This window comes from Copadichromis virginalis, linkage group LG23 (assembly GCF_057382275.1).
Source record: "Copadichromis virginalis isolate Kocher_CV1m ecotype Utaka linkage group LG23, C_Virginalis_male_GT1.1, whole genome shotgun sequence".
In the NCBI taxonomy this organism is placed as follows: Eukaryota; Metazoa; Chordata; class Actinopteri; order Cichliformes; family Cichlidae; genus Copadichromis; species Copadichromis virginalis.
Window position 1 is genome coordinate 44,710,941 of NC_140639.1, and position 24,147 is coordinate 44,735,087.

The window sequence follows — 24,147 nt, forward strand, 5'->3', positions numbered from 1 at the left end:
TTTGGATATGTTGGCCTCGTCATTTTGTTTTTTGTGTGTGTTCTTATGGTGACAAATGTCCAAATTTATTATACTCGGTCCCAGATATAAATACCAGCATGGTTCTTAAAGCTACACGCTATTACATTAAAATACTGCTAACAACAACCAGTGAATCACCCTCCATAGAGGAAAAAGCAGTCCTAAAATGACAGCTATTTCATTTTTCTTGTCATAATTCAGAATTGTGCTCAATTTGCTTCCGGTAAGTCTCCGGTCGCCCTACATATAAAAAGCTGCCAAGTACTTTTTACCGTTGTTGGAAATGAGCTTTCTCGCAGCAGAAGCAGCTTCCTGTACTTGGTACTGAGGCACAATTCTAATTTACAACTTTGCCATGGAAGCAAACAGACGCGGACTCTATCACTGTCGGCAGCTGGCGGGAAAACAAATTAACTTTTTTCCCTCCATTTCTCCCCTCCATTCAGCACGATGGGCAGCTTTTCCTGAAATGATGTGCAGGTTTATTGGTGTTGATGCGAGCTGTCAGTCAAATATCAGAGGGACAGGAAATTGACAGTGGAGATGATGAGGAAATCCTCATGCATATATATCAGCTGATAAAGGGGGCAGTCGCGACGCGCCTCCGCCGTTCCTTCCCGCCGTCCTCCTCGCTCCCTTTTTCTGTCGCTACAACGCTTCCCCTTGACTCGCCTTCCCCTTGAAATCTCCCCTTCTCTTCTCACACGAAAAGCTTTTTATGTTTCTTGTTTTTCATAGCCCGGCTACACCTGCCTCCAACCAGAGCGTTTTGGCTCAGAGCCGCTCTCTCTCCCTCTCTTATTTACAGCTCTGGTGTTGGGCGGGTAGGGGAGGGGTGAGGCGAGGATGCCGACTCACTCCTTTGCAGCTTGACCGTGAAGGAGCTCCAGTGGAGCAGTTGAGGAATTAATTACTTTATTTACAGGCTTCTGAACAACTTGTTTACCTCCAGATTTTCCCTGGGAAGTTTGGAGGCCACCGGGTGTATACTCTTTTATTCAGATAAGTTTTTTTTATTATTCATTAGTATGTTACACCCTATGTTACATAAGAAGCAATCTTCAGAGAACTAATTACTCTATAATGTTCTCTGCAGTTCTGCCAGCCAATAGAGTTGCTGTCACTGTTTTCAAATAGCTGTGTTCTCATTAGGAGCGAAGCCCTATTTTTCTTTTTTCTTTCTTTCGACTGGTAAAGTCTGAGTGAGTCATCCGGCTCAGGAACACAATACCCACATTTGTCCTGAGAAATATTGGCCACACGGTAATTACAAAATGAGACAGTGAGACGAGGCTTCCATTTGCGTTGATCGCTTTCACGATCCATCAGTCCCCGTCGAGTTATGACATTTGAATTGACCCCGAGGGACGGGCCTTTCGAAGCACAGACGCATTCGTATCATCCAGACGGCTCAGCGGCATCTCACCAGCCAGCTGCCCATCACTCACCGGCCAATTAAAGGTCTCAACGAGGCCACAGGAAACAGTCACGACCAATTAGCATGTGATCTTACCAACTCCTGGACGTACATGTGTTCAAAGCATCGGGCGCCAGGAAGTGATTACACCTCCACTGGCGGTTATGTCCTCTCCAGCCATGCCATGTGTGATGGATGGACTTCCTCTGTCATTTAATGTGCTAATGACAGACACATTCAAGAACACACAAGCGCACAAGTATTCCTCTTTACTTGAGGGTTTCCTTATTCCCCTCTACCGTGTATCTCCCACTAAAATACACTCAGAGCACGACCTCTGCTTTGCACACCAAGAAGGTTAAGTGTTTCTTCTATGAAGATGTGTGAAGGGCCGGAGGAGCCAGTAGTCTAACCTTTCTCAGTCTGCCAGTGGCTCTCATGTGGAGTCACGGTGACCTAGCCTTTTTTTTGCTTCCAAGCCTGCAGCTGGAAAATGTGAAGAATTTCTATGATTCACAAAGTTCACAGGTGGTTTCCAGGAGTATTAAAACAGATTTTTCACTTTCATCCAGGTTTAAAGCATCCGGAACTTTTCAAAATGAGTTTAAATCTATGTATGTGTGTGTTCTTCTGTTACCTAGGCCAGTAAAAGCCAGGTTTCAGACCACTGGCCAAATCAGGCCAAATAGAGTACTTTTGTAGATTTTCATCTAAATCTATCATCCTGTCAGAAACTTTGTCTTCTTTACCTACTATGGTGAACCTGAAACCTAAGACATACTGTTTGCTTTTGCAGTTTTAAACGTTTGAAACATTCCTAAGAGATTCTGGTCCATGTTGACATCATAGCATCACACAGTTGCAGGGGTGGCATCTGGTGTGGTCTTCTTCTGCTGTAGCGTGTCTGCTACAAGGTATGATGCATTCAGAGGTGCTCTTCTGCGTACCTTGGTTGCAATGAGTGGCTATTTGAGTTACATTTTCGATTTAAGTCACTTAAATCACCTTTCTTCCCCATTCTGATGCTCAGTTTGAACCACAACATCCACAGTTATGATTTTAAAAATGACTCTACCTGTTAAAATAATCCACAGAACTTTAAACCAAAAACATGAAAGGAAAATAACCAAGTGATATGGTTAGTTCTTATTTGTAGTTTGTGTGAACTGACCATCTAAACCAGTGATTCTAGTCAGATTAAGTGCAGTATTATGCAAACCAAGCAAGATAAAGGCTTTGTGATCGTGTATGCTAATGTGCCTAGCTTTCATTATCTTAATCTGTTTATATCTCATTGCATGTGTGCGTGCATCCATGCATGCGTGTGTGTGATGTGTGCAACCAGGGCTGGACTGGGACAAAAAATCGGCCCGGGCATTTTGACTAGAGACCGGCCCACCAGGATAAAGATTGAAAATGTGACGTCATTCAGGGGCAAAACCGCAAAGGATTCTGGGAACTTGTGGCAAGAGGTACTAGCGCACGCAGGCTTTCAATTGAACTCAGTTACACAGCGATAAAAAGAAACCCAAAAAATGGCAAGAAGCTGTTGTATTATTAACTGCAATAGCCGGTCGCATGACAGCCACGGGAAGCCGACGGGTAAAGAGATCTTTTTTTTTTTACGTCGTTGAAGAGAAATTTTTTTTAAGCCATGTTTCCGAAGTAAGAGCCGACGGATGGTCTGGATATACCAAATATAACGTCTCAGAACACTCCAGCTCACATGTTAGTCTGCTCCAAGCATTCCCACAAAGGTCAGAGTTTTGTAGTAGTTAATACGTCATTTTTCTTAACATAATTGGTGATATACAGTGGGGCAAAAAAGTATTTAGTCAGCCACCGATTGTGCAAGTTCCCCCACTTAAAATGATGACAGAGGTCAGTAATTTGCACCAGAGGTACACTTCAACTGTGAAAGACAGAATGTGAAAAAAAAATCCATGAATTCACATGGTAGGATTTGTAAAGAATTTATTCGTAAATCAGGGTGGAAAATAAGTATTTGGTCACCTCAAACATGGAAAATCTCTGGCTCTCACAGACCTGTAACGTCTTCTGTAACACGCTTTTCTGTCCCCCACTCGTTACCTGTATGAATGGCACCTGTTTGAACTCATCATCTGTATAAAAGACACCTGTCCACAGCCTCAAACAGTCAGACTCCAAACTCCGCCATGGCCAAGACCAAAGAGCTTTCGAAGGACACCAGGAAAAGTATTGTAGACCTGCACCAGACTGGGAAGAGTGAATCTACAATAGGCAAGCAGCTTGGTGTGAAAAAATCAACTGTGGGAGCAATCATCAGAAAATGGAAGACATACAAGACCACTGATAATCTCCCACGATCTGGGGCAAGATCTCATCCCGTGGGGTCAAAATTATCATGAGAACGGTGAGCAAAGATCCCAGAACCACACGGGGGGACCTGGTGAATGACCTGCAGAGAGCTGGGACCAAAGTAACAAAGGTCACCATCAGTAACACACTACAACGGCAGGGAATCAAATCCCGCAGTGCCAGACGTGTCCCGCTGCTGAAGCCAGTGCATGTCCAGGCCCGTCTGAAGTTTGCCAGAGAGCACATGGATGATACAGCAGAGGATTGGGAGAATGTCATGTGGTCAGATGAAACCAAAGTAGAACTTTTTGGTATAAACTCAACTCGTCGTGTTTGGAGGACGAAGAATACTGAGTTGCATCCCAAGAACACCATACCTACTGTGAAGCATGGGGGTGGAAACATCATGCTATGGGGCTGTTTTTCTGCCAAGGGGACAGGACGACTGATCCGTGTTAAGGACAGAATGAATGGGGCCATGTATCGTGAGATTTTGAGCCAAAACCTCCTTCCATCAGTGAGAACTTTGAAGATGAAACGAGGCTGGGTCTTCCAACATGACAATGATCCAAAACACACCGCCCGGGCAACAAAGGAGTGGCTCCGTAAGAAGCATTTGAAAGTCCTGGAGTGGCCTAGCCAGTCTCCAGACCTCAACCCCATAGAAAATCTGTGGCGGGAGTTGAAAGTCTGTGTTGCTCGGCGACAGTCCCAAAACATCACTGCTCTCGAGAAGATCTGCATGGAAGAATGGGCCAAAATACCAGCTACTGTGTGTGCAAACCTGGTAAAGACCTATAGTAAACGTTTGACCTCTGTTATTGCCAACAAAGGTTATGTTACAAAGTATTGAGTTGTATTTTTGTTATTGACCAAATACTTATTTTCCACCCTGATTTATGAATAAATTCTTTACAAATCCTACCATGTGGATTCATGGATTTTTTTTTTTCACATTCTGTCTCTCACAGTTGAAGTGTACCTCTGGTGCAAATTACTGACCTCTGTCATCATTTTAGGTGGGGGAACTTGCACAATCGGTGGCTGACTAAATACTTTTTTGCCCCACTGTAGGTTACAAGGAAGTCTGGCGCTGAACAGAAATTGTCGCGCTATGCTCCTTTGTTTATTGTGCATAAATAGTGAATTGTCCTGACACAATATTGCGTTTCGCTTCTGTTATTATGGTACATTGACAAAAACATATACTTTTATTCACAGGATAAAACAGGGTTTTTGTATCACTAATTGTCCAGTGCGATTAAAACATACAATATTATTGTCACTGCTACATTTCTGTAATGCTACCAGAAATTATTTCCACTACTAATTAATTAACGTTGAGCTCAAAGGTTATATTAATAAACGGTTAACGAATGTGTATTTATGACGACGATTTGTGAGACTGGTAAACTTATGATACGTACGATGGTCTTTACTTTCTACACGGTGCATTTCAAGGTCCTGCACCCATCCGTCGGTAAACTGTACCTGGGCTTGTTGCAGTGACCTGAAGTTACTAAACTTCATGAGTGTATGCACTCACTCCAAGAACCGTGTAATTATAAATATGAGCGTGGTGAAAGTTGGGCAGCACGCTGACGTCTTTTGTCCACTCTGTGTGCTCCTAAGGGTCTGACCCTTTCACTCCTTTGATTTTTTCCTCGTATTTTTCTTTGTCTTTTCGTCGAGTCTGTCTTTGTACGGACCGGCATTGTTCTCCTTTTGTTTTGTACATTCCTTTTTTGTGCGGCAAAGAAAAAACAAGAAGGTATTGGAACCGGAGAATGAACGTTTTGCGGTACTGCAAACGCTTGCATTTGATGCGGTACTTGGATTGTTTTGCCACGAGTTCCCGGCATGCAATGCGCGAAAATCACGTGATTGCTAAACAAGGGGGAGGGTGCATCCAGCCTCCTCGGCTGTAATTGGTCCAGCCCAGAGTCGATCATGACCAATTGGCCAATCCAACACCTTTCATTATATATACCCTTCCTAAAAAAAAAAAAAATCCATCGGCCCATAAAAACAAAAAATCGCCAGCGGCCCACCGGCCAGTCCAGCTATGTGTGCAACAAAGAGTGGAGAGGTCAGTGCACTGGCTGAATGTACTGCCCAGACAATGGCCGAGTATGAAAAGGAGGCATATAGCCCAGTGGTCTTGTTAAATATGAATGGTTTCCCTGACAGAAGTGGGGAGCGAAATAAAAGACAAATTGCTGGGGGGGACAGATTTTATGTGGAATTGCTAAAATATGCCACATATCAGAATGCAAACAATTAAAGGGACGCCCATATTTCACCAGGCAGCCCCTGGACGGCGCAGCACTCCAGCACTTTACACTCCATCTCCTCTGTTTGCTCTCCCTTCATCCTTTTCCCTTTTACTTTTGCTTGCATCCCTTCTCACTCTTTTTTTTCTTTCTTTTCTTCTTCTTCTTCATCTTTTTCTTGGACAACCCTTCCTTTCTCAGTCCTTTCCTATTTCCTTCTATCCTAGCACCTTCTTCCCGCCCTCTCTTCATCACTTATTGTCTGACTGAAGCATCAGTGCTTGAAGGACCGGCCAGGCGTTGATTAAGACAAGCTTTCCATATGCTTTCTGCTCCCTTGAGAGCAACTTGCTGTGCGTTCATACCTGCCTGCCTCGATCCTCTCTCCTTTAGGTGTTAAATTACTCTCATTTGAAGAGGAAATTTGGCGGCTCCTCCTCCTCTTGCGTTACAGCTTGTTGACGACACCGTAGTTTCTTTGACATTGCGAAGTAGCAAAACGTTCTCATGCAAGAGTCAGTTTACTGGCTTGCTTTTGGTCCGTAAGTCCTACTGAGCTTTTATTCTCCTTTGCTACATGCTGTGCCCTTCCTCACTCCATGATCTTTGAATTATCTTCTGCTGTGATGCTCAGCTAAAGTACTTTAAAGAACTGAATATTAAGATAGCTTATACCCTCTACTTGTATCTTCCTCCCTACATTATTAATGCCTTCTAAATGAAGCTGTTTTAACTACGATTAGCACTTGGGTGGATCTAGCTACAGATTCATCCCAGTCCTATCGGCGCTTGTATCCGGCATCAATGGAAGCTGATTTGGGCCAAATTGCTGGTGTACTGTGCAGGGCATATGGAGGGAAAGTCAGATAAATAGATTTAATTATGCCCGGTGGGGAAAGCTCATGGCCTGCTGGCTGTTTTCATTATCGAGCAAAGGTGGGGCTCTCTTCAGAGAGGCCTGGATTGGCTGGCCTAGCTGTCTGCCAAAAGCCAGCTTCCAGCGGCCTGACGTGACCTCGTCGTTGGGCGGCAGTCCACTTGTAGCCCGATCCTCACTTCCACAAGGAAACCACACCAATTTTAAAGAGCACTTGTTGTCTATTTTTTGCCCTCAGTGCTATTCTGTCTATTGGAAGCCTGAAATATTTTCCGACGGGTCTCACTGTTGAGCAGTGCCACTTCGCCAGAACAGGAGAAGAAGGCACCGTGTTACATCACGGCTCTGTTAATCTCCTCCCCCCCTCTTCCCATCTCTCCTGTTTCTCTCTCTCCGTCTGCTTCTCAGTTTGTTTCTCTTTCACTCGCCTCATATCTTTCCCCTCCTTTACTTTCTTTACTGAAAACTCCACTGAGATATGTGCACTCTTCTCCAAATACATACAGAGCAATCTAATTACTGCGATAACATTTCTGCTTGGCTGATTAACTGTTCTCCCTGTGCCTCTGAACGCAGCTGCATTCCCTCTATATATTCCTAAGCTCCTTATTCCTCCCCAGCCGAGCTGCACTTTCACAGGAGCTTTGGCTAACACATCCATCCCTCGTCTTCTCTTTCACTTTTTCTCGTCTTTCTCTCTTTCTTCTCTGCCTCCTTCTTGTTCGCTTATTCTCCCAGGCAGATGGGCTATTTAGCCGGCTCTCACTTTTTCTGGTTTGCTCATTTAATTCCTCTTTTCTTACTTACTCATTGTTTTTTTTTCCCCTGCCTTTCTCTTGCTTTCTTTTCTCTTTTTATCCACTCTGCTTCTTTATACCTTGCTCTTATTCTCCAGGGCGAATAGGATTTGGCCAGTTTTCTCACTTGCTCTGAGCTATCTGCAGCCTCGTTATTGAAAAGGACATAACAAGCCTGTTGCAAGAAATCATTATTTTTTGTGGTAACACGCTACGAGTCAACACAGACTAGAAAACAATGCATGCTATGCATGTGATGGTTTTACCATCACGTATAAGTGGCATTGTTCACATGCTCGCCTGTTTACAGAAGGATTTTAATAGTGTACCAGCCAGATGGCAGATCACTCCACAACACAGGATTATTGTTATGTGTTAACAAAATCTTTTTTCAGTCAGAAATCTTTGAGGATATTCAGACGTTAAGGTTAAAGTATGGAAGCAGTTATCGTAGAGATACACACTATGAAGAAGAACAGGGATGAGCACATGTTTACAGGACATAAGTTGCCTCATTCTGAAGTTTGTCCTCTGACAAAAAGTCTTTTCTACCCTTTATTCTTCCTTCCATGTAGCATAGCGCAGTAATATATCCTTTACTTCCCTCCAAGACAGATAAAAGAAGCCCGACTAGCCTTGGAGCCTCAATTGATGCAGTATCAAATATAATGTCAAATAAGTCCTCCCCTGTAAAGGCTCCTCCAACCTTTTTTCACCTCAAAGACAGACAGAACTAATGCAAAGAGCCTCAATCAGCTGATCTCAGTGTCAGACGACATCAGCTGATGGCTCCGCTGAGACCCTTACAATCATCCAATCGATGTATCTCAGATAGGACTCCATTTAACAAGCCGCTTTGCAACCCACCTTCACCCCATAAACGTTGCACTGACAAAGATTTTCAGTCTCAGAATGTGCAAAGCCAACAGTCCAGAGGTGCCATAGTTACATACTAACATATGTTGGTAGAGACAAAAATGCATCGCATCAGGTTTAGCGTCTTATTATTTGCTGCTAGTATTATTTAGGGTCAGTTTTAAGCCTGTGCCTCTCTTGTGTCCTGATATTTCCGTTGGCATGTATGTGACTTCTGCTTGAGGTCTCCAGCTTGATGTTTTTGGGCTGTTCCAATCTCGACTTCAAACTGGAGAGAATGCGGTTCTTGTGTTCAGGCTTCTAAGGAGCAGGACTTATTTCAATGAGGCCTCTGTTACGCAGTCATAGAGATCAGTCGGTGACCCTGTAGCAACCCTCAGTCACTAGAGAAAAATGTGCATTCCCCAGCCGGTTGGTGAGTGGTTGCTGGCTTTTGCAAGTTGAAGTTGGTTGTGGAGAGGGAGTTTCACCAAAGACCTAAAATTTTATTAGATTTGCTCTCCGAGCTGTAGTGAATCTTAAAAAAGTGCGACGCAAGCTGTAAAAGGAAATAGTTTCATTTTAAGCTAAAAGTTTCACCTTTTGAAACATGTTAGTTTCAGCGGTAAGGGACAACTTTTAACACCTTTTCAAGGGAAATATTCTCCGTTTTCATTTGCATCACACTCTTCATAGTCATGCAACCACTCAGCAGGTAGTTGGCAAGTGTTTGCAGAAAAGCTGCCGTCTTCTTTCTTTAACTATGGGTGTTTGCTAGAAGCCAAAGCAATCGCAATGAGGTTATCAGTGCAATATTGTATACTTTCTTATGATAGATGTTATCTTGCAACAGCCAGCAACGTCCTGCAGCTACTCGCCAACCAGTTGGGGAAAACTCATTTTTTCCCTAACAACCAGCGGTTACCAGGGGCCCGTGCGACCAGATCCTAAGAAAAAGGATTTGCTGAAGTTGAAGCGAAAAGTATTATTTGTCGAGCTATAATGATTAAACTTGTTCATTTATTTACTTGACTTTACCAGACTTGAATTTTTAATGTTTAACTTTACTCGTTTTACCCATTTTGTTCTGTTCCAGTGGGTTCTTTCATTATCAGAATGTTTCCATTTGCTTTTATCGCTGTAAATCTTGATTGTTTGTTTTTAAAGTTTTATACAGATATTGTATTAGTAGTTTTTCTTCCTTTCTTCTGGACTCATTTAGTTGTTTTTATCTTCCTTGCTCCTCTTCTCTCTTTAATCTGTTTCCTCTGTAGACAGAATGCTAAACCACCTTTGTCGCAGTGATGAGCCGCAGCGCTCTGCCGTTGTGTGTGTGATGCTTTAGCGTGTCTCTGTGTGAGCGTGTGCGCGCGCGCTTCAACTCAAATGTGGAATGGCAAGGTGTTCACAAGTATCATCAAGCCTGCAAGCGTGTGAGCACACACACGTAATGTGCACATGCACACGCGTCAATTAAATCCTTGTCCTCCTTGTGAAAACATGGCTTCCTCCACACGGGCCCACACACACACCCACGGTGCTAGCAGACAGCATTCTCACATCCCTCGTTATGCCTGCCGATAACCAACCACCCACTGGCTCCCTGTTGCACCACGTTAGGAAAGCTTATTAAGATTACACACAACTGCACACCATCAGAGTTGTCACAATTGCAGAGAACAAAGAAGCCTTAATGCTGAGAATGGAAGTGAAGAGATGATTTTATTTAAACGGAAAACGTTAAGATCTAAAGCTGCTCTAAATGAGATTTCTAGTTTGTTGCAGTAATTTGAGATAGATGTTAAAGAAATCCTATATAACGATTTATCCGATGGAGCAAGCTCTTTTTGCTCCCTTTGGCCCTTTTCCTCCATCCTAGAGCTTTAATTGCACAGGTCAGGTTGGTGACATCACCACCCAGGATAGCTGTGATCCTAGTGTTACATATAGAGCCTCATTAGAGGATGGCTAACTGAGCTCTTACGCCTCTTCCCCCTCTCTTCCACAGTAATGAGAATGACAGTTGCTGTAGTAATTACAGTCACTATAGTTTCTTACCAGCTGAGATTCTGGCGCACCTAGCTGACTGCTTTTGGTCCGAATTAGGGTGTCAGTTTTGCAAAGTGCACTAGTCATCATCTGTTATGCCTGACTAAGGTTTTTCACATGAAATTTAGGGAAACCATAAGAAGAAGTAAAAAGAGGAAAGTTTTTGGTGCATAAATATACAATTATTTATAGGATTTCCAAATAACAAAAGGAAAATCAGCCAATATTCCCCAAAGTTATTTGCCTGTCTGTCTTCACACACGTTTTAAACATGATGGCAGCCCTCCCTTTGCAGCTATAACAGCTTTAACTCTTCTGGTTTCCACAAGGCTTAGGAGTGTTTATGGGAATCTTTGGCGATTCCTAGAGAAATGCATTTGTGAGGTCAGACAATGATGTTGGAGGTGAAGGCCTGACTCACAGTCTCTGCTCTAATTCATCCCAAAGCTGTTCTATCGGGTTAAGGTCAGGACTCCGTGCAGGCCAGTCAAGTTCTTCCACACCAAATGTGCTCATCCATGTCTTTACAGACCTCGCTTTGTGTACTGGTGTGCAGTCATGTCGGAACAGGAAGGGGCCATCCCCAAACTGTTCCCACAAAGTTGGGAGCATGAACTTGTCCAGTATGTCTTGCTGAACCATGAGTTAATTTCACTGCAACGTTTGTCCAAATTAGGATGCTGCAAAGTGGAGAAGAAGAAGAAAAAAAGAGGAAAGGCCTTTGTGAAGCATTAGCTGTTTGTCAAAGAAAACCAACTTTTTAAGACAAACATTTCAAAATTACTCCATGACAAATATACCGTACTTTATATATAGTGACAAACAGGCAACATCATCTCCTCTCACCGTCCCAGGCCTGCCAAGGTGATCCCAGGGCGGCTGTGGGAGCGGCGGGTTAATAATGACAACGACATCCTAATAATGGTTCCCAGTAACTCCTGTGTCAGTGGGGAGTGTATTAAATGGGACACCAGAGCAGCCTGACTCACAAGGACCCCCTACTTTTCTCTAATGAGAGTTTGATGGAGTGGTTGTGTAGGTAGATAATGCTAAGTTAATGAGATGTCCTATTCCATGAGACTGTTTGCAGTTCCCTGCAGAGTTACGGTGTGTTCGTTACCTCTGTTGATGTATATGCTGTCTTCTTTAGTGTGTGCAGCCGCTTACCTGTTTTTTGTGAACAATCTGTTTATTTCTAGTTTACTGCTGTGTGTGTGTGTGTCTGTGTTATTTGTGCTCATAGAGCTTTTCTTTTTTTTCTTTTTTTTTGTAGGTTCTTTGCCTTTAAATGTGCTGGTGCATTTTCACATTTTTATCCAGCTTCATTCTCGCACGCAACAGGAAATTAACTGTCACATTTCAGAACCAGTGACAGAGCAAAACCGGCGCTATACAGAGGAAGCTTAAAAAAACAAACCACAACAAAAAAAGAAAGTAATTAAAAAACAGAGAGAGAGAAAAGAGAAGCAGACATTAGTTTCATAGCAATAGGGAAACGATGGGGGGATGTTTGGTGATGAACAACGCATAAGGTGATGGGAAAGGTAGACGTCTCTAATTGGGAGTCCCACCCCTGTTCTGTGCCACCCTCTTTCTTTTTCTTTCCATCTTTTCTCAGACAATACAGTGAGAAGAAGAAGCTTTCCTAATTAATGCAGATATAATGATGGGTCCAACTGAGGACCTCTGCCCCCTCAGAATGTTGATTAAGGCGCTTTGTGTGTGTGTGTGTGTGTGTGTGTGTGTGTGTGAGAAGGCGGGCTGGGAGGGGTGGGGGTGTGAATCTAGCAAACAGCTTGGCCGACTAAACCTGGGATTTTGGATAATCATATATTTATGTGTAATATAATTATATGTCCACTGATGCATAGAAGATGAACAGCGCTGATATTTCTTTTCTGACGATGCTGATTTTTATATGGTTATCGCTGAGGTAATTGCTAGTCTGCTTTTGGCTCCTGCATAATGTGGGAGTGCTTAGAAAATCAAAATCAAAATAGTTCCAAGTAAAAAAAAAAAAAAAATCTGTAGGGTAGAAAAAAGATGCTGCAGCAGCGCCCACACTGTTTCTGTGGCAAGTGATCTCTAGGAAGAGAGGTGGAAAAACATTACAGCAGCAGGGGCTTAGCATCCGCGATATTGCCGAAAGAAAAATAAAAATAAAACACGGATGTTGCAGATGACAGATTTTAAACTTCCCAAAACAGCTCAAAGATCAGTGTGAAACTCTGCCAGTGTTGCTTAAAGGGGAACGCTAGATATTTTGCACATCAGGCTCAGTTTACCCGCCACGGCTCCAGCTGCTCTGCCTCTGAATACTGCAGTGTAATGCCTTCCATGACTTTTGTCGAGTCAAGGAGATAATGGGCTCTGCCCTACAGATCCTTCATAGCCACATGTGTTTCCACTTATTCTGGTCAATTAGACCCCTGCTCCGCTTAGGCTGAATAGAACAACACTGAAGTTGCACGAGGTCACTCCTTTTCTTGACCTAATATAAATGACAAACATGGAATTTGTTCCAAGCTACAGGTGTGACAAATTACTGGTCCTTGAGAAGAGGTCGAGTCAGCCAAAAATCACTATTACAGATGGTGCTGAGTTTCACAGATGAAAGCAGTTTACCAAGCAGTAGTAAAACAATCCTACGTAAATTAATTCAGTTCACTTCACCTCAGGTTTATTTATGTAGTGCCAAATCCCAACAACTGTTGCTTCAAGGTCCTTTACACTGCAAGTTAAAGACCCTGCAGCATTCAGTAGCTGTGAGCAACAACTAGGTGATGGTGAGAAGGAAAAACTCCCTTTTAATAGGAAGAAACCTCCACCAGAACCAGGTTTAGGGAGTTGCGGTCTTCTGGTGTGATCCGTTAAGGCAAAGGTGTCAAACTCCAGGCCTCGAGGGCCGGTATCCTGCAGGTTTTAGATGTGTCCTTGATCCAACACAGCTGATTTAAATGGCTAAATGACCTCCTCCACATGTCTTGAAGTTCTCCAGAAGCCTGGTAACGAACTAATCATTTGATTCAGGTGTGTTGACCCAGGGTGATATCTAAAACCTGCAGGACACCAGCCCTCGAGGCCTGGAGTTCAACACCCCTGGGTTAAGGTGTGAGGGGAAAGAGGAAAGAATAAAGGATGTGTATGTAGATAAAACATAGAATGTGGGAGAAGGAAAAACCCCTGGGGAGTGAAAAGAGGTGAGTCACAGGAAGTTCTGAGCCTGTAGCAGCATAATTATGGGATGTTCAGGGTCACCTGATCCAGACCCAACTGTAAGCTTTATCAAAAAACTGAATATTTAGTTAATTAAGTTTAATCTTAGTACTCTTTTATTAGTTTTATACAAGGTCCAATCTGAAATTCTGCACTTAAACAAATGCAAATCCTACTTGATTAAATGTAGCCGCTGGCACTTGTGCTATTTTTAAGATTAGTCCCGTTCGGACCACATGTACATTCACATCTCCACTGAGAGCTGGATCAACCCCAGTGTGTCAGAGTGGCCACATTTTACCTTGAATTTCATGCTATACATGAGGAAGGTTGTCCCTCAGTTGCATCAGTATGTTACAGCACAAGTCAGTGTTGACAGTCTGACTCTGGGGAGTTGAAATGCTCATTTGGATCACTCCTCAGTATAGTGCACCATTGAAGGCCCAGTAGGATGTGTTTGCTACTGATTGGATCGCTAAATTTTAACAGAGCTAATGTGAGAGTCCTGTCCAGAGACTGAATTAGTGGTGAAGGCAGGTTACGTGGACAAAAGCTGCAATATTCTGATTAAAGAGTGGCATGTTTATGTGCTAGGAATTAGCATAGCAGTGCTTATCGAGGCCATCTGTGTGTGCTGTAGGAAACCGGCTTTATGGCTGTTTAGAATGATAAAGCTCATAAAAAACAAAAAAATGTTACACGAGCACAAAGAAATATCAATCGAGTTGAGTTTAAATGTCATGTTAAAGTAGGTAATCCTATGAGTTTACGACCTCGTGAGTACAAACTGTGCATATCAAAAGAAAATGATTTGATTTGGCGTCTCTATTTTCATCTTTCACAGTAAAACTCGAGCAATGTGAATATCTGACCTGCTTTTGGCAGCAGTCACCCACACAGGTACAAGTGAAGCGGGTAGATTAGCTAAAAAACAACTCTAATTGGTTTGCAGGATGGTGCCAGGCCAATGTGGCATCCCTGTCCAGGTTTCCACTTGGCCAGGCCAGCGGGTTACCATTCAGGCCACGTATCTGCCTGTAGCAGTAATGAGAAGTGCCTCACTGTTAATGAGATAAACACAGACATTAGATTGGCTCAGCGGGAGCTCAGAGGGAAGGAGAGGGTGAGAGAGAAAAAGAGAAGCGGGTTGGCGGGTGAGGCGGAGGCGGCGAGAGAAAGAGAGCGAAAAAGAGCGAGGGAGAGGGTGGCGGGCTCGGCGAGAACGACGATGTGAAAGAGAGGTGGAAGAATATGAAATATTTAGAGCAAAAGGCTCAGTTAATTTCTTGAAAGCGCGAAGACGAGATTCATTGTAAGTCGAAGAGAGGTGGCGACGAGTATGTTCTGCCTGCGAAAACGAGAGAATAAGACTGCAGAATGATAATGATGATGATGGTCGTAATGGCAGAGTTGATAAGGAAAGGATAACACACTGCTGCGGTGTAACAGCTTTTTTATTGAACAAAATGTTAAAATATTCATACTCCATATGCTACATGACAGCTCTGCGCCTTTTTTTTTTCTGCATTTGCCCACACACACACACACACACACACACACACACACACGTACACAAAGTGAGGATTGTCAGTTCCTGCTGTGACATTATAACCGTATCTATCATTAAGCAGTCTTTTTCCAGGCACAGCCGCTAATGAACGCACAGGAGTTACAATGAGTTTGTCTAGCAGATTTGGAAAGCTGATGCAAAGTGAAGAGTGTGTGTGTGTGTGGTGTTTTCATGTTGTGTGAGCCTCTCCGCCTCTTTCATCAACTCGTGCATGCTCTGTTGACTGAGTGAAGTGTGTTGTTTCATCATTAAAGTCTCCAAAAGGATACTAAAGCCCATAAACCGTCCTTTCAGAATAAGAGCACCACGGTTTTATCTGCCTGAGGCTTTAAGATGATCAAATTCACCCTCTTGTCGTTTCCAGGTTTGGCAAGAAGAAGGAAGACAAGAGCAAAGATGCAGCAAAAGCTTCAAAGAGCAAACTGGAGGCACTGAGTGAGGAGGAGCTGGACAGGATCCCTGATGACAGAGATGGGTATGAATCACAAAAAACCCCAACAACAACCAAAAAATTGACATTCTGTGTGTTGTTGTTTTATTATTATTTCACAGTCGAGGGTGTGATAACAGAGCGGCTTACAACATGTACAGTAGAATAATAATAGACCAGCATTTGTCACAGTAGTAAAGTGCTGCGATTGGCATCTTACCTGACAGCTCTGATGTGCCCACCTGCTCCTCCATAACAACTGCTCAGCCGAATGTCTGTCACAGAAGAAGAATCACAGGGAAAATGTGTAAAACGTGTATTTTTGCTGCGCCTGTGCTCCTGTGTAACGCCTCTCCTCCTTGCTTACAGCTTCGACCCGCGTTACGCCGAGGTCCAATCCGGCCCCGCCACCCCTGACCCGTCCTCCCTCCCTGACGTGGAGGACGATGACAGCGACCCAAACTACGCTCGCATCAACAACTTCCGCCAGCCGCCCTCGCCGCAGTCGTACATCAGCCGTACGCCCTCCCCCGCAGTACCAGCCGGGGTGTCCGGCCCGCAGCAGGCGCCCTTCGAGGACATCGACGGGCTCTACGCCAAGGTGAACAAGTCCAGAGCTCCGCCTGCTTCACAGACCCAGCAGCAGAATCAGGCAGACAGGTGAGAGAGGGACACGGTGGAAAAGTGCTAGATTTAAATAAAATGTTCTCTTAATTTGAGCTCGCAAGTACGATATTACACATCTCTGTGTTTTAAATGCATGTTTGGCATTTGCACCTGTGCTTCTGCACCGAGTTGCGATTTCAGTGTACAGGTGGAGTCACACAAGGTCACTGGCCATGGTTTGATTGGCGTAAGTGAGAGAATATTTACACAAATCTACATTCACGATCTGCTAAACTGAGACATGCATAAAACATGAAGGCATGGTTACACAGTAACAGCATGCATTTCATTCTCTGTTGTCTTTTCTATAGATTTGACCTTTCATAATCTTTAAAACGTATGCAATATCATTTTTCTGTGACTGTTAGGACAGCTGGCTACAATCAATTGATACGTCACCTTTTACTGCCACGGATGGTTTCAACATATTTTCCTTCTAAAATGTTTGCTAAGAGTTAAATGGGTGTCGAGATTATGCTTCTCTTGCTCCCAGCCACGCTCTTATCTGTTTGGGAACTTGCTGGTTAGCGTCTGGGGAGCAGCTGCCAGTATTTTGGGGGCTTCTGTGAAGCCAATGGACACCTGGGTCAAGATTTCAGTTTTCCCCCACTGGCAGCTGTTTTTAGTAACACTTTATAATACGACAAAGGGCGTAATTCCTCGGTAATTCAGTGTACACAATGTAATTATATTTACCGTAATTGTCGGGCTATAAGCCGCTACTTTTTGCACAAGCTTTGAACCCTGCGGCTTTTAGTCAGGTGCGGCTTTTCTATGGATTTTCCATGATTTTTGTGATATCGTAAGACGATTTGTTTTGTGTGTTCCGCTGTTGTACGGCACTACGTTGCCTGGCGGAAGGATCGGGGTTCAAGAGTGGTATGTTAGTCACATGTCCGTCCGCCAGGCAACGTAGTGCCGTACGAAGTAGCGCGAAAAACAAACTTCAAAGTAGCGGTACGCGTTCAGCACGTGAACGCCGTTTTCTCCGGGAAGGGGGAGGAGACGAGCCGGGCCGCGAATCCGTCAGCGGGCCGGGCTGAACATCCTCCGGCTCTTCGTACAGGAGCGACCGCTCCGGGAGGACGCCTACAGTGGAGACGAGGAAGTCCTGGATGTGGGGGTGGAGCGCGCCGAATAGCCACGGGAGTCCGGACACCATCCGCTGTAGGCGGACGGCTACGGTCTCCCGGTAATCACCCTCGGGCAGCACCACCCACTCCTGACAGTGATACTCCACTGTATAAATCAGATCCTCCCGGAGGTCAGCGGAGGGGTTGTGAATTGCTGGGTCCATATCGTGGTCGCGTTCTTCTGTCATGGTCGGCCGTGTGGCAGGCAGGATGAGGACCCAAATTGCAAACTCACAGACACGGGGGATAAACTCAAAATGCAGCTTTATTGCTGACAGGTGATAAACAATAACGATGATACAAAAGCAATGCAAAACTACACTAAACTGGGAAAAGCTAAAGTAACATATACCGGAAGACACGGGGAGAACCACACACGGCATGAGGGAGAACGCGACGCCGAACAGAGGGAGACGCAGACAGAAATACACAGAGGGTAAACGAGGAAAGTTTGAACACACGGGGAACACAGGTGACGCTGATAATCATAACGAGACAGGGCGGGGTGAACTGAACATGACATGTACAGGCGTGAGAGTCACAAAGTAAACAGGAAGTGCACAGAGGTTTAGACAGGAGGAGAGAGAGCACGGGGAAAACACAGACATAACGGGCTGGGGAAACATGGAATAAAACATAAGGAGAGACGAGGGCTCAGATACACAGAGGGGCACACAGGGGGTGAGAGTCACAACGGGAAAACACATAAGGAACAACGTAACAGATCAACCCAGGAAGCATGGCCTAAATAAAGAACAAAATACAAAAATACATGAAAACTAAGAATACTGGGCCCACATGGCCCAGGACCATGACAGTGCCTAAATTCTGGGTTTTCTACTAGAAAAGATTTCTTGGTAATTTTCCATAAAAACAGCTATTTTCCAGGAAAGTAATATTAATAATAATGGATTGCATTTATATAGCGCTTTTCGGGGCCCTCAAAGCGCGTTACAATTCCACTATTCATTCACTCTCACATTCACACACTGGTGGAGGCAGCTACATTGTAGCCACAGCTGCCCTGGGGCGCACTGACAGAAGCGAGGCTGCCATATCGCGCCATCGGCCCCTCTGGCCATCACCAGTAGGCGGTAGGTGAAGTGTCTTGTCCAAGGACACAACAAGCGAGACTGTCTGAGCCGGGGCTCGAACCGGCAACCTTCCGATTACAAGGCGAACTCCCAACTCTTGAGCCACGATCGCCCGTCGGTATCACATTTATATTGATAAAATGGAATAATTGAATATCCATCATACACATCAACATAACAAATATTAAACAAATATGTTTTTTAAAACCCTGAAACCTAAAAAAAAAAAACCCCTCAGTGACCTTCATTCACCCCATATTACACCACTTGCCTAAAAAAGTACAGCATATAATGTAAGATGGGACAATATCTTTTGTTTTTCTGCTAAATTACTTCGTTATTTTCAGTGTAATCATTTCTTTTTTCATGCCCTTAGTTGTTGGCTTTATTTTAAAGTGTTACACTGTTTCCGTATTCCTGTTTTCAGCTGCTGCGCTAAAAGGAGGCAAATAATGCCACATGGTTCATCTCCCTTCTAATCCTATCCCTTGCTTCCTCTGCTCCGGCTTTTCCTCAGCCAACGCTAGCACAGTTTCCACTGGTACCCTCCAGCTCAACAGCATCGATCGCAGTCATTGTTAACCCAGACCCCAACTAATACAGTATAGCAATCTTACTCATGATCCACATGTTTTGTAAAGATTTAATGCCGGATGCTCTTCGTGACTCTACCCTCTCCATTTATCTGGGCTTGGAATTTGCACTAGGAGTACACTGGCTTGGGAACCAGAAAGCTTATGGTACCAAAAATCATGTCTCTTGTCTAAAAATTCAACATTATTCATATTTAGAAAGATTACATGCCTAGTGACGCGCACAAACACAGGGTCCAGGTGCAGCGGTACACTTCCCTGAAAGCATAAGGTTGCCTCTTCTGAGCCCTCTATTCAATTTAATGTTATTTCAATTTCAAGTCACCAGCTGTATCCTTGTCTGTTCATGCTTGGCACTAAAATCATGCAATCTGGATCGGACACCTCTTGACATACATGCAAAACAAATACAACCAGAATTACTAGAGACAGTTTGAGGAGGCCATGGGTGCCATATGATGAATACTGTGATAATTCAAACACTACGTGTTTTTTCTTTCTTTCTTTTAACCATGTGAGGTTGACATCAGTAATGCACTGTACTTCTACTTGAAGCGTTAACTATAGGTCATTATAACAGCTTGAACATTTGATCTACAGTCTCTTGAGATCACCAAAAGCAAGTCAATCTCTATAGACTCGCATGTTAAAATGTCCAACTTTACAGTGGAAAAAAAGGCATGCTTACAAAAACTGTTTAAACTTGATGAATGCTTAAAGTCAGATTATGTGGACACGAGGCGGCTGTAGCTGGTAGCTGTCTGCTGGGGCTTCACCTCTGTTAATTTGAGTCGCTGCACTGGACTTCTTGACGACGTGCCGTTTTTTCGGGGGGATTTTTAATGCAATTGTCTGGCATATAATATGGCTAACTCTGCTTTTAATTTTATTACCAGGCCATCCAAGAAGTTAGTGCTCCCATACAGCCTATGGATGCACCTTGCATTAGCTACCACTCAACATTCTTATCCAATTGTGGTCAGATTTGGCACCAAAAATCCAAATTGGCTTGCCAAAATGCTAACACCGAGCCTTCAGAGTCGGGCTTCACAAACCAATGGCTCACGTCTCATTAGGTCTATCTAATGTCTATCTCATACACTTCTACATGAGTTCAGTCAAGTTTGCCCATTAAAACCTGCCTGTCTGAGATGCTAAGCGTCACTCTAAGCTCACAGTCATTGAATTTTATATTATTGCAGTGCTGGAGCTTGGTTTATGTGCCAATCCAATTGATATCCTAAAACATTTTATTTTTCCAACATGAATGGATCTATATCTATGCGCAAAAATAGGAATTGTGCAAGTCGCAGTGTTTTGAGAGGCATTTAAAGTAGTTTAATAATAAAATGTACTTTAATTTGAGTAAAACGTGTCCTTTGCTGTAATATTTGGATGTCAGAGCCCCTCATTGTTAGTCTAACAAAGGGCCCATGCTTTCAGAAATGCACTGCTTATCAATGTTGTCATTCGTTCCATATTATATATTATTACCGCTGCAGTTTTGAGAACCGTAACTTTCAGCTGCTTTTTGTATTTGAGAGAGGAAAAAAAGGAGAAACTCTAAAGAGGATTCTAATGCAAATTTATCATTTCCCGTATGAAATAATACAGGCCATATTAAAAACTTCCCTCAACTTAAACTCTCTGACAGAAAATTACGATTGACTTGCAAATCAAAAACTAAGCCCCAGACACCCAATCTCATCCAGGGAAGAAAAAAAGAGAGAGAAAGAGAAAGGGATTGGACATGGAAGGGGAGACAGATGGGAAATGGGAAGATGGGACAGACGGAGGGAGAGAGAGACGAGAAAAAGCAGGGAAAGAGGGGAGAAAACGACGGAGCCAAAGTGGAGAGAAAAACACGCCGGGCAGAGTAAATTCGAGAGAGAAGAAGTGACAGAGGAGAGGACGCAGACAAAAGAGGAGGAGGGATAATTAGCCACAGTCTAGCAGCCTGACAGATCTGTTAGACCACTTTAGCTCTTATCCACTAGTGGTGGGTACTTCATTACCAGCCTGTTTTCTCCCTCTACTCTTTCTCCCTCAGTTTCTCTCACACTCGGTGTGTCACATATCCATTCTCGCTTGTCTGTTTTGCTCCTAATGTATATTAGACTTTAGCATTAACATGATGGATGAGAGGAGTCTTCTTTGGCTTGTTAACTCTGTGTGAGAAGGTGTCTGTAGAGACAAAGGGATACAAATAAATGTCTAATAATGTAGTTAGAGGACAGCCATACTGCACATGTTCATAATAATTCAATTAATTCATCTCCATCCTACAATGTAAACCCCTCGTTCATTTTTTCGCCTTATTTATTGTATTAGTGATCAGTAATAATGAGACAATGTTGGCAAGCTGTCGTATGTCATTGTACTATTAGGAAGTCAATCAGGATATCAAAATAAAGAATGAACTTAATAACAAGTACTGGACGAGGACTACTGGAAGTCTGGCTGCTACTCGTCTGCCCGCTGTCATAGTGCTTCATTTTTCTCATTTATGTGACAGATAGTGACCAACAATGGCCGTTCCAGGCAATAAGGAGGATGGGAGCGGGAATGACATGCGACACAGGTCGATGGCCATCATTAATTTACCCTATGAAATGTAAATCATCTGCAGATACATTCACTCTTTGCTCCTGTTTGAGTAACTGCAGGGCTGCATGTCAAAGTTGAAGCTACAGTATATTTAAAGCTATCTATGATACTTTGTGTGTGATGACACCCTCATCACGTTGACATCAGTGCATGATTAGAACTGCGATAAAAACTTTTAGCGTGAAATGCCCGCTTCCACTTCAGTATGTGTCACAGGGGTTATCTGATTAATTTTTTAAAGTCGCTCCTTTATGGGGGGAAAAGGGCTCGGTTTGTTTGTTTTACACACGGGACCAATAAGGAGTGTTTCCTTATTTTAACCCAGACATCACACAGAACATACAGTAAAAACAACAGACTGACTTCTCAAAAATCACAAAACACCAGCCTTGTTTTACAAAGCCCTGGTACAGAAGCTATTACAGCCTCAAATGTTTATATAATGCAACTTTATGGTTACGTCTCTACTGTCATGATGACCGTCTGTCATCCAAGAGTGCAAAGACGGCTCACTCTCCGGGCTTTTAAGGGAACAGTATTGTTCTTTTTAAAAGTACTTTAAGAAGTTCACAGTGCAGTAAAAAGCAAGTGCGAAGTGCAGGCTTTTGTTATTAGCTCTGTTGAAACCCATATTTTTTTAGTTAAATGAATCTAATAACTTTTATTTCATTGTTTAATACGTTTAGAAAAAAAAAAACGTTTCGTGAAAAATATCCAGTGAAAACTTTTTGATCACCAGTTTATTTTGTTTCCCCCCAAAAAACTTGGATATGTTCAAATGTTTTTATGTTGCATGGTTTTTACTGATAAATCATTGAGTTGACCTTAAGACCATGGTTGATGTAAGCTAAATGTTACTGGATTGTTATCATGACCTCAGATCTACAAACTTTTATCAGAATCCATTCAAAACTTTTTGAGCTACTGTGTTTACAAACACGCGAACACATCATGATTAAACATGCAACTATTTTGCTGGTAATAACTGAATGGTAAATGGTAAATGGCCTTTATTTGTATAGCGCTTTACTAGCCCCTAAGGACCCCAAAGCGCTTTACACATCCAGTCATCCACCCATTCACACACACATTCACACACTGGTGATGGCAGCTACATTGTAGCCACAGCTGCCCTGGGGCGCACTGACAGAGGCGAGGCTGCCGGACACTGGCGCCACCGGGCCCTCTGACCACCACCAGTAGGCAACGGGTGAAGTGTCTTGCCCAAGGACACAACGACCGGGGCTCGAACCGGCAACCTTCCGATTACAAGGCGAACTCCCAACTCTTGAGCCACGATCGCCCTAGTTATTATTCAGTAATAACTGAAATGAGTAAAGAAAATCAACAGCCTATTTATGTAAGATAATTCATAATTTTATTGAGGGGGTTATGTTGGTTGGGTCTGATTATTGGGAGGGGGGCATAATCCCCCTGGAAATCACGCCCCTGCGCGAATGCCACCAAAAACATAACCTCCTTTGGGAAGGTTATCAATCGAATCTGAACTATGACAAAACTAGTAGCTATAGAGAGATCTAGCTGTTTGTTTTCAGGTTATCACATACCTGCAGCAACAGACAGTAGAAAGATTCGCAAACGTTTCCAAAGCCTATGAAAGCAGCGGTACGGAGACGAGATCAATAAGGATCTAACAGCTAATAACAAATGTGTCCGTCACTTAAGATGTGTCATTCATAATCTACAGGTTAATAATTAAACCATACCTTGTTACTGAATTCCATGAAAGCGTGAATAGATGCCTCCCCCTTAACTCCTAATAGGATGTGGCAGCTTTAATTAGCAAAGCAACTATCAATACACAGCTGCCGGGGTGAGATTGTGTGTCACATCAAGTGTTTTGTGTCTCTTCCGTGAGTGTTGTGGTAATGTTGAATGAAACAGGGATGAGCTTTAAAGTAAACGTGACCCACGTCTGGATGAAATCGTGTTTGTTACTTACAGGAGAGAACAATTAACTTTCCCAACTGGGACTGTTGTGGAGGGCCGCACCAATAAGCTGAACTGCTACTGTTAGGGCCTCGTTTTAGCCTTAAATGTTACAAACAATGCTACAAATCTCATCTCTGTAAACGGCTTCAGTCACCTGTGTTGTCATTTTCAGTATGAACTAAAGAGGTATTGTGCGTTTAAGCAGTTTTCCTTTTTGTGATCTAGAGTTGTGGTAATAGACAAGAGTTTTCCTTTA

At 43.4% G+C, this 24,147-nt stretch overlaps 1 protein-coding gene across 1 annotated transcript in view; it reads left to right on the forward strand.

The window, feature by feature from the left end:
• Positions 1 to 24,147, forward strand: part of pard3ba (par-3 family cell polarity regulator beta a) — a 210,138-nt gene that overhangs the window by 134,771 nt on the left and 51,220 nt on the right. Inside the window, exons 20-21 of the mRNA XM_085449975.1 lie at positions 15,780 to 15,890; positions 16,215 to 16,505. Of these exons, the coding sequence (XP_085306101.1) occupies positions 15,780 to 15,890; positions 16,215 to 16,505 (402 nt within the window). The remainder of the gene's footprint in view (positions 1 to 15,779; positions 15,891 to 16,214; positions 16,506 to 24,147) is intronic.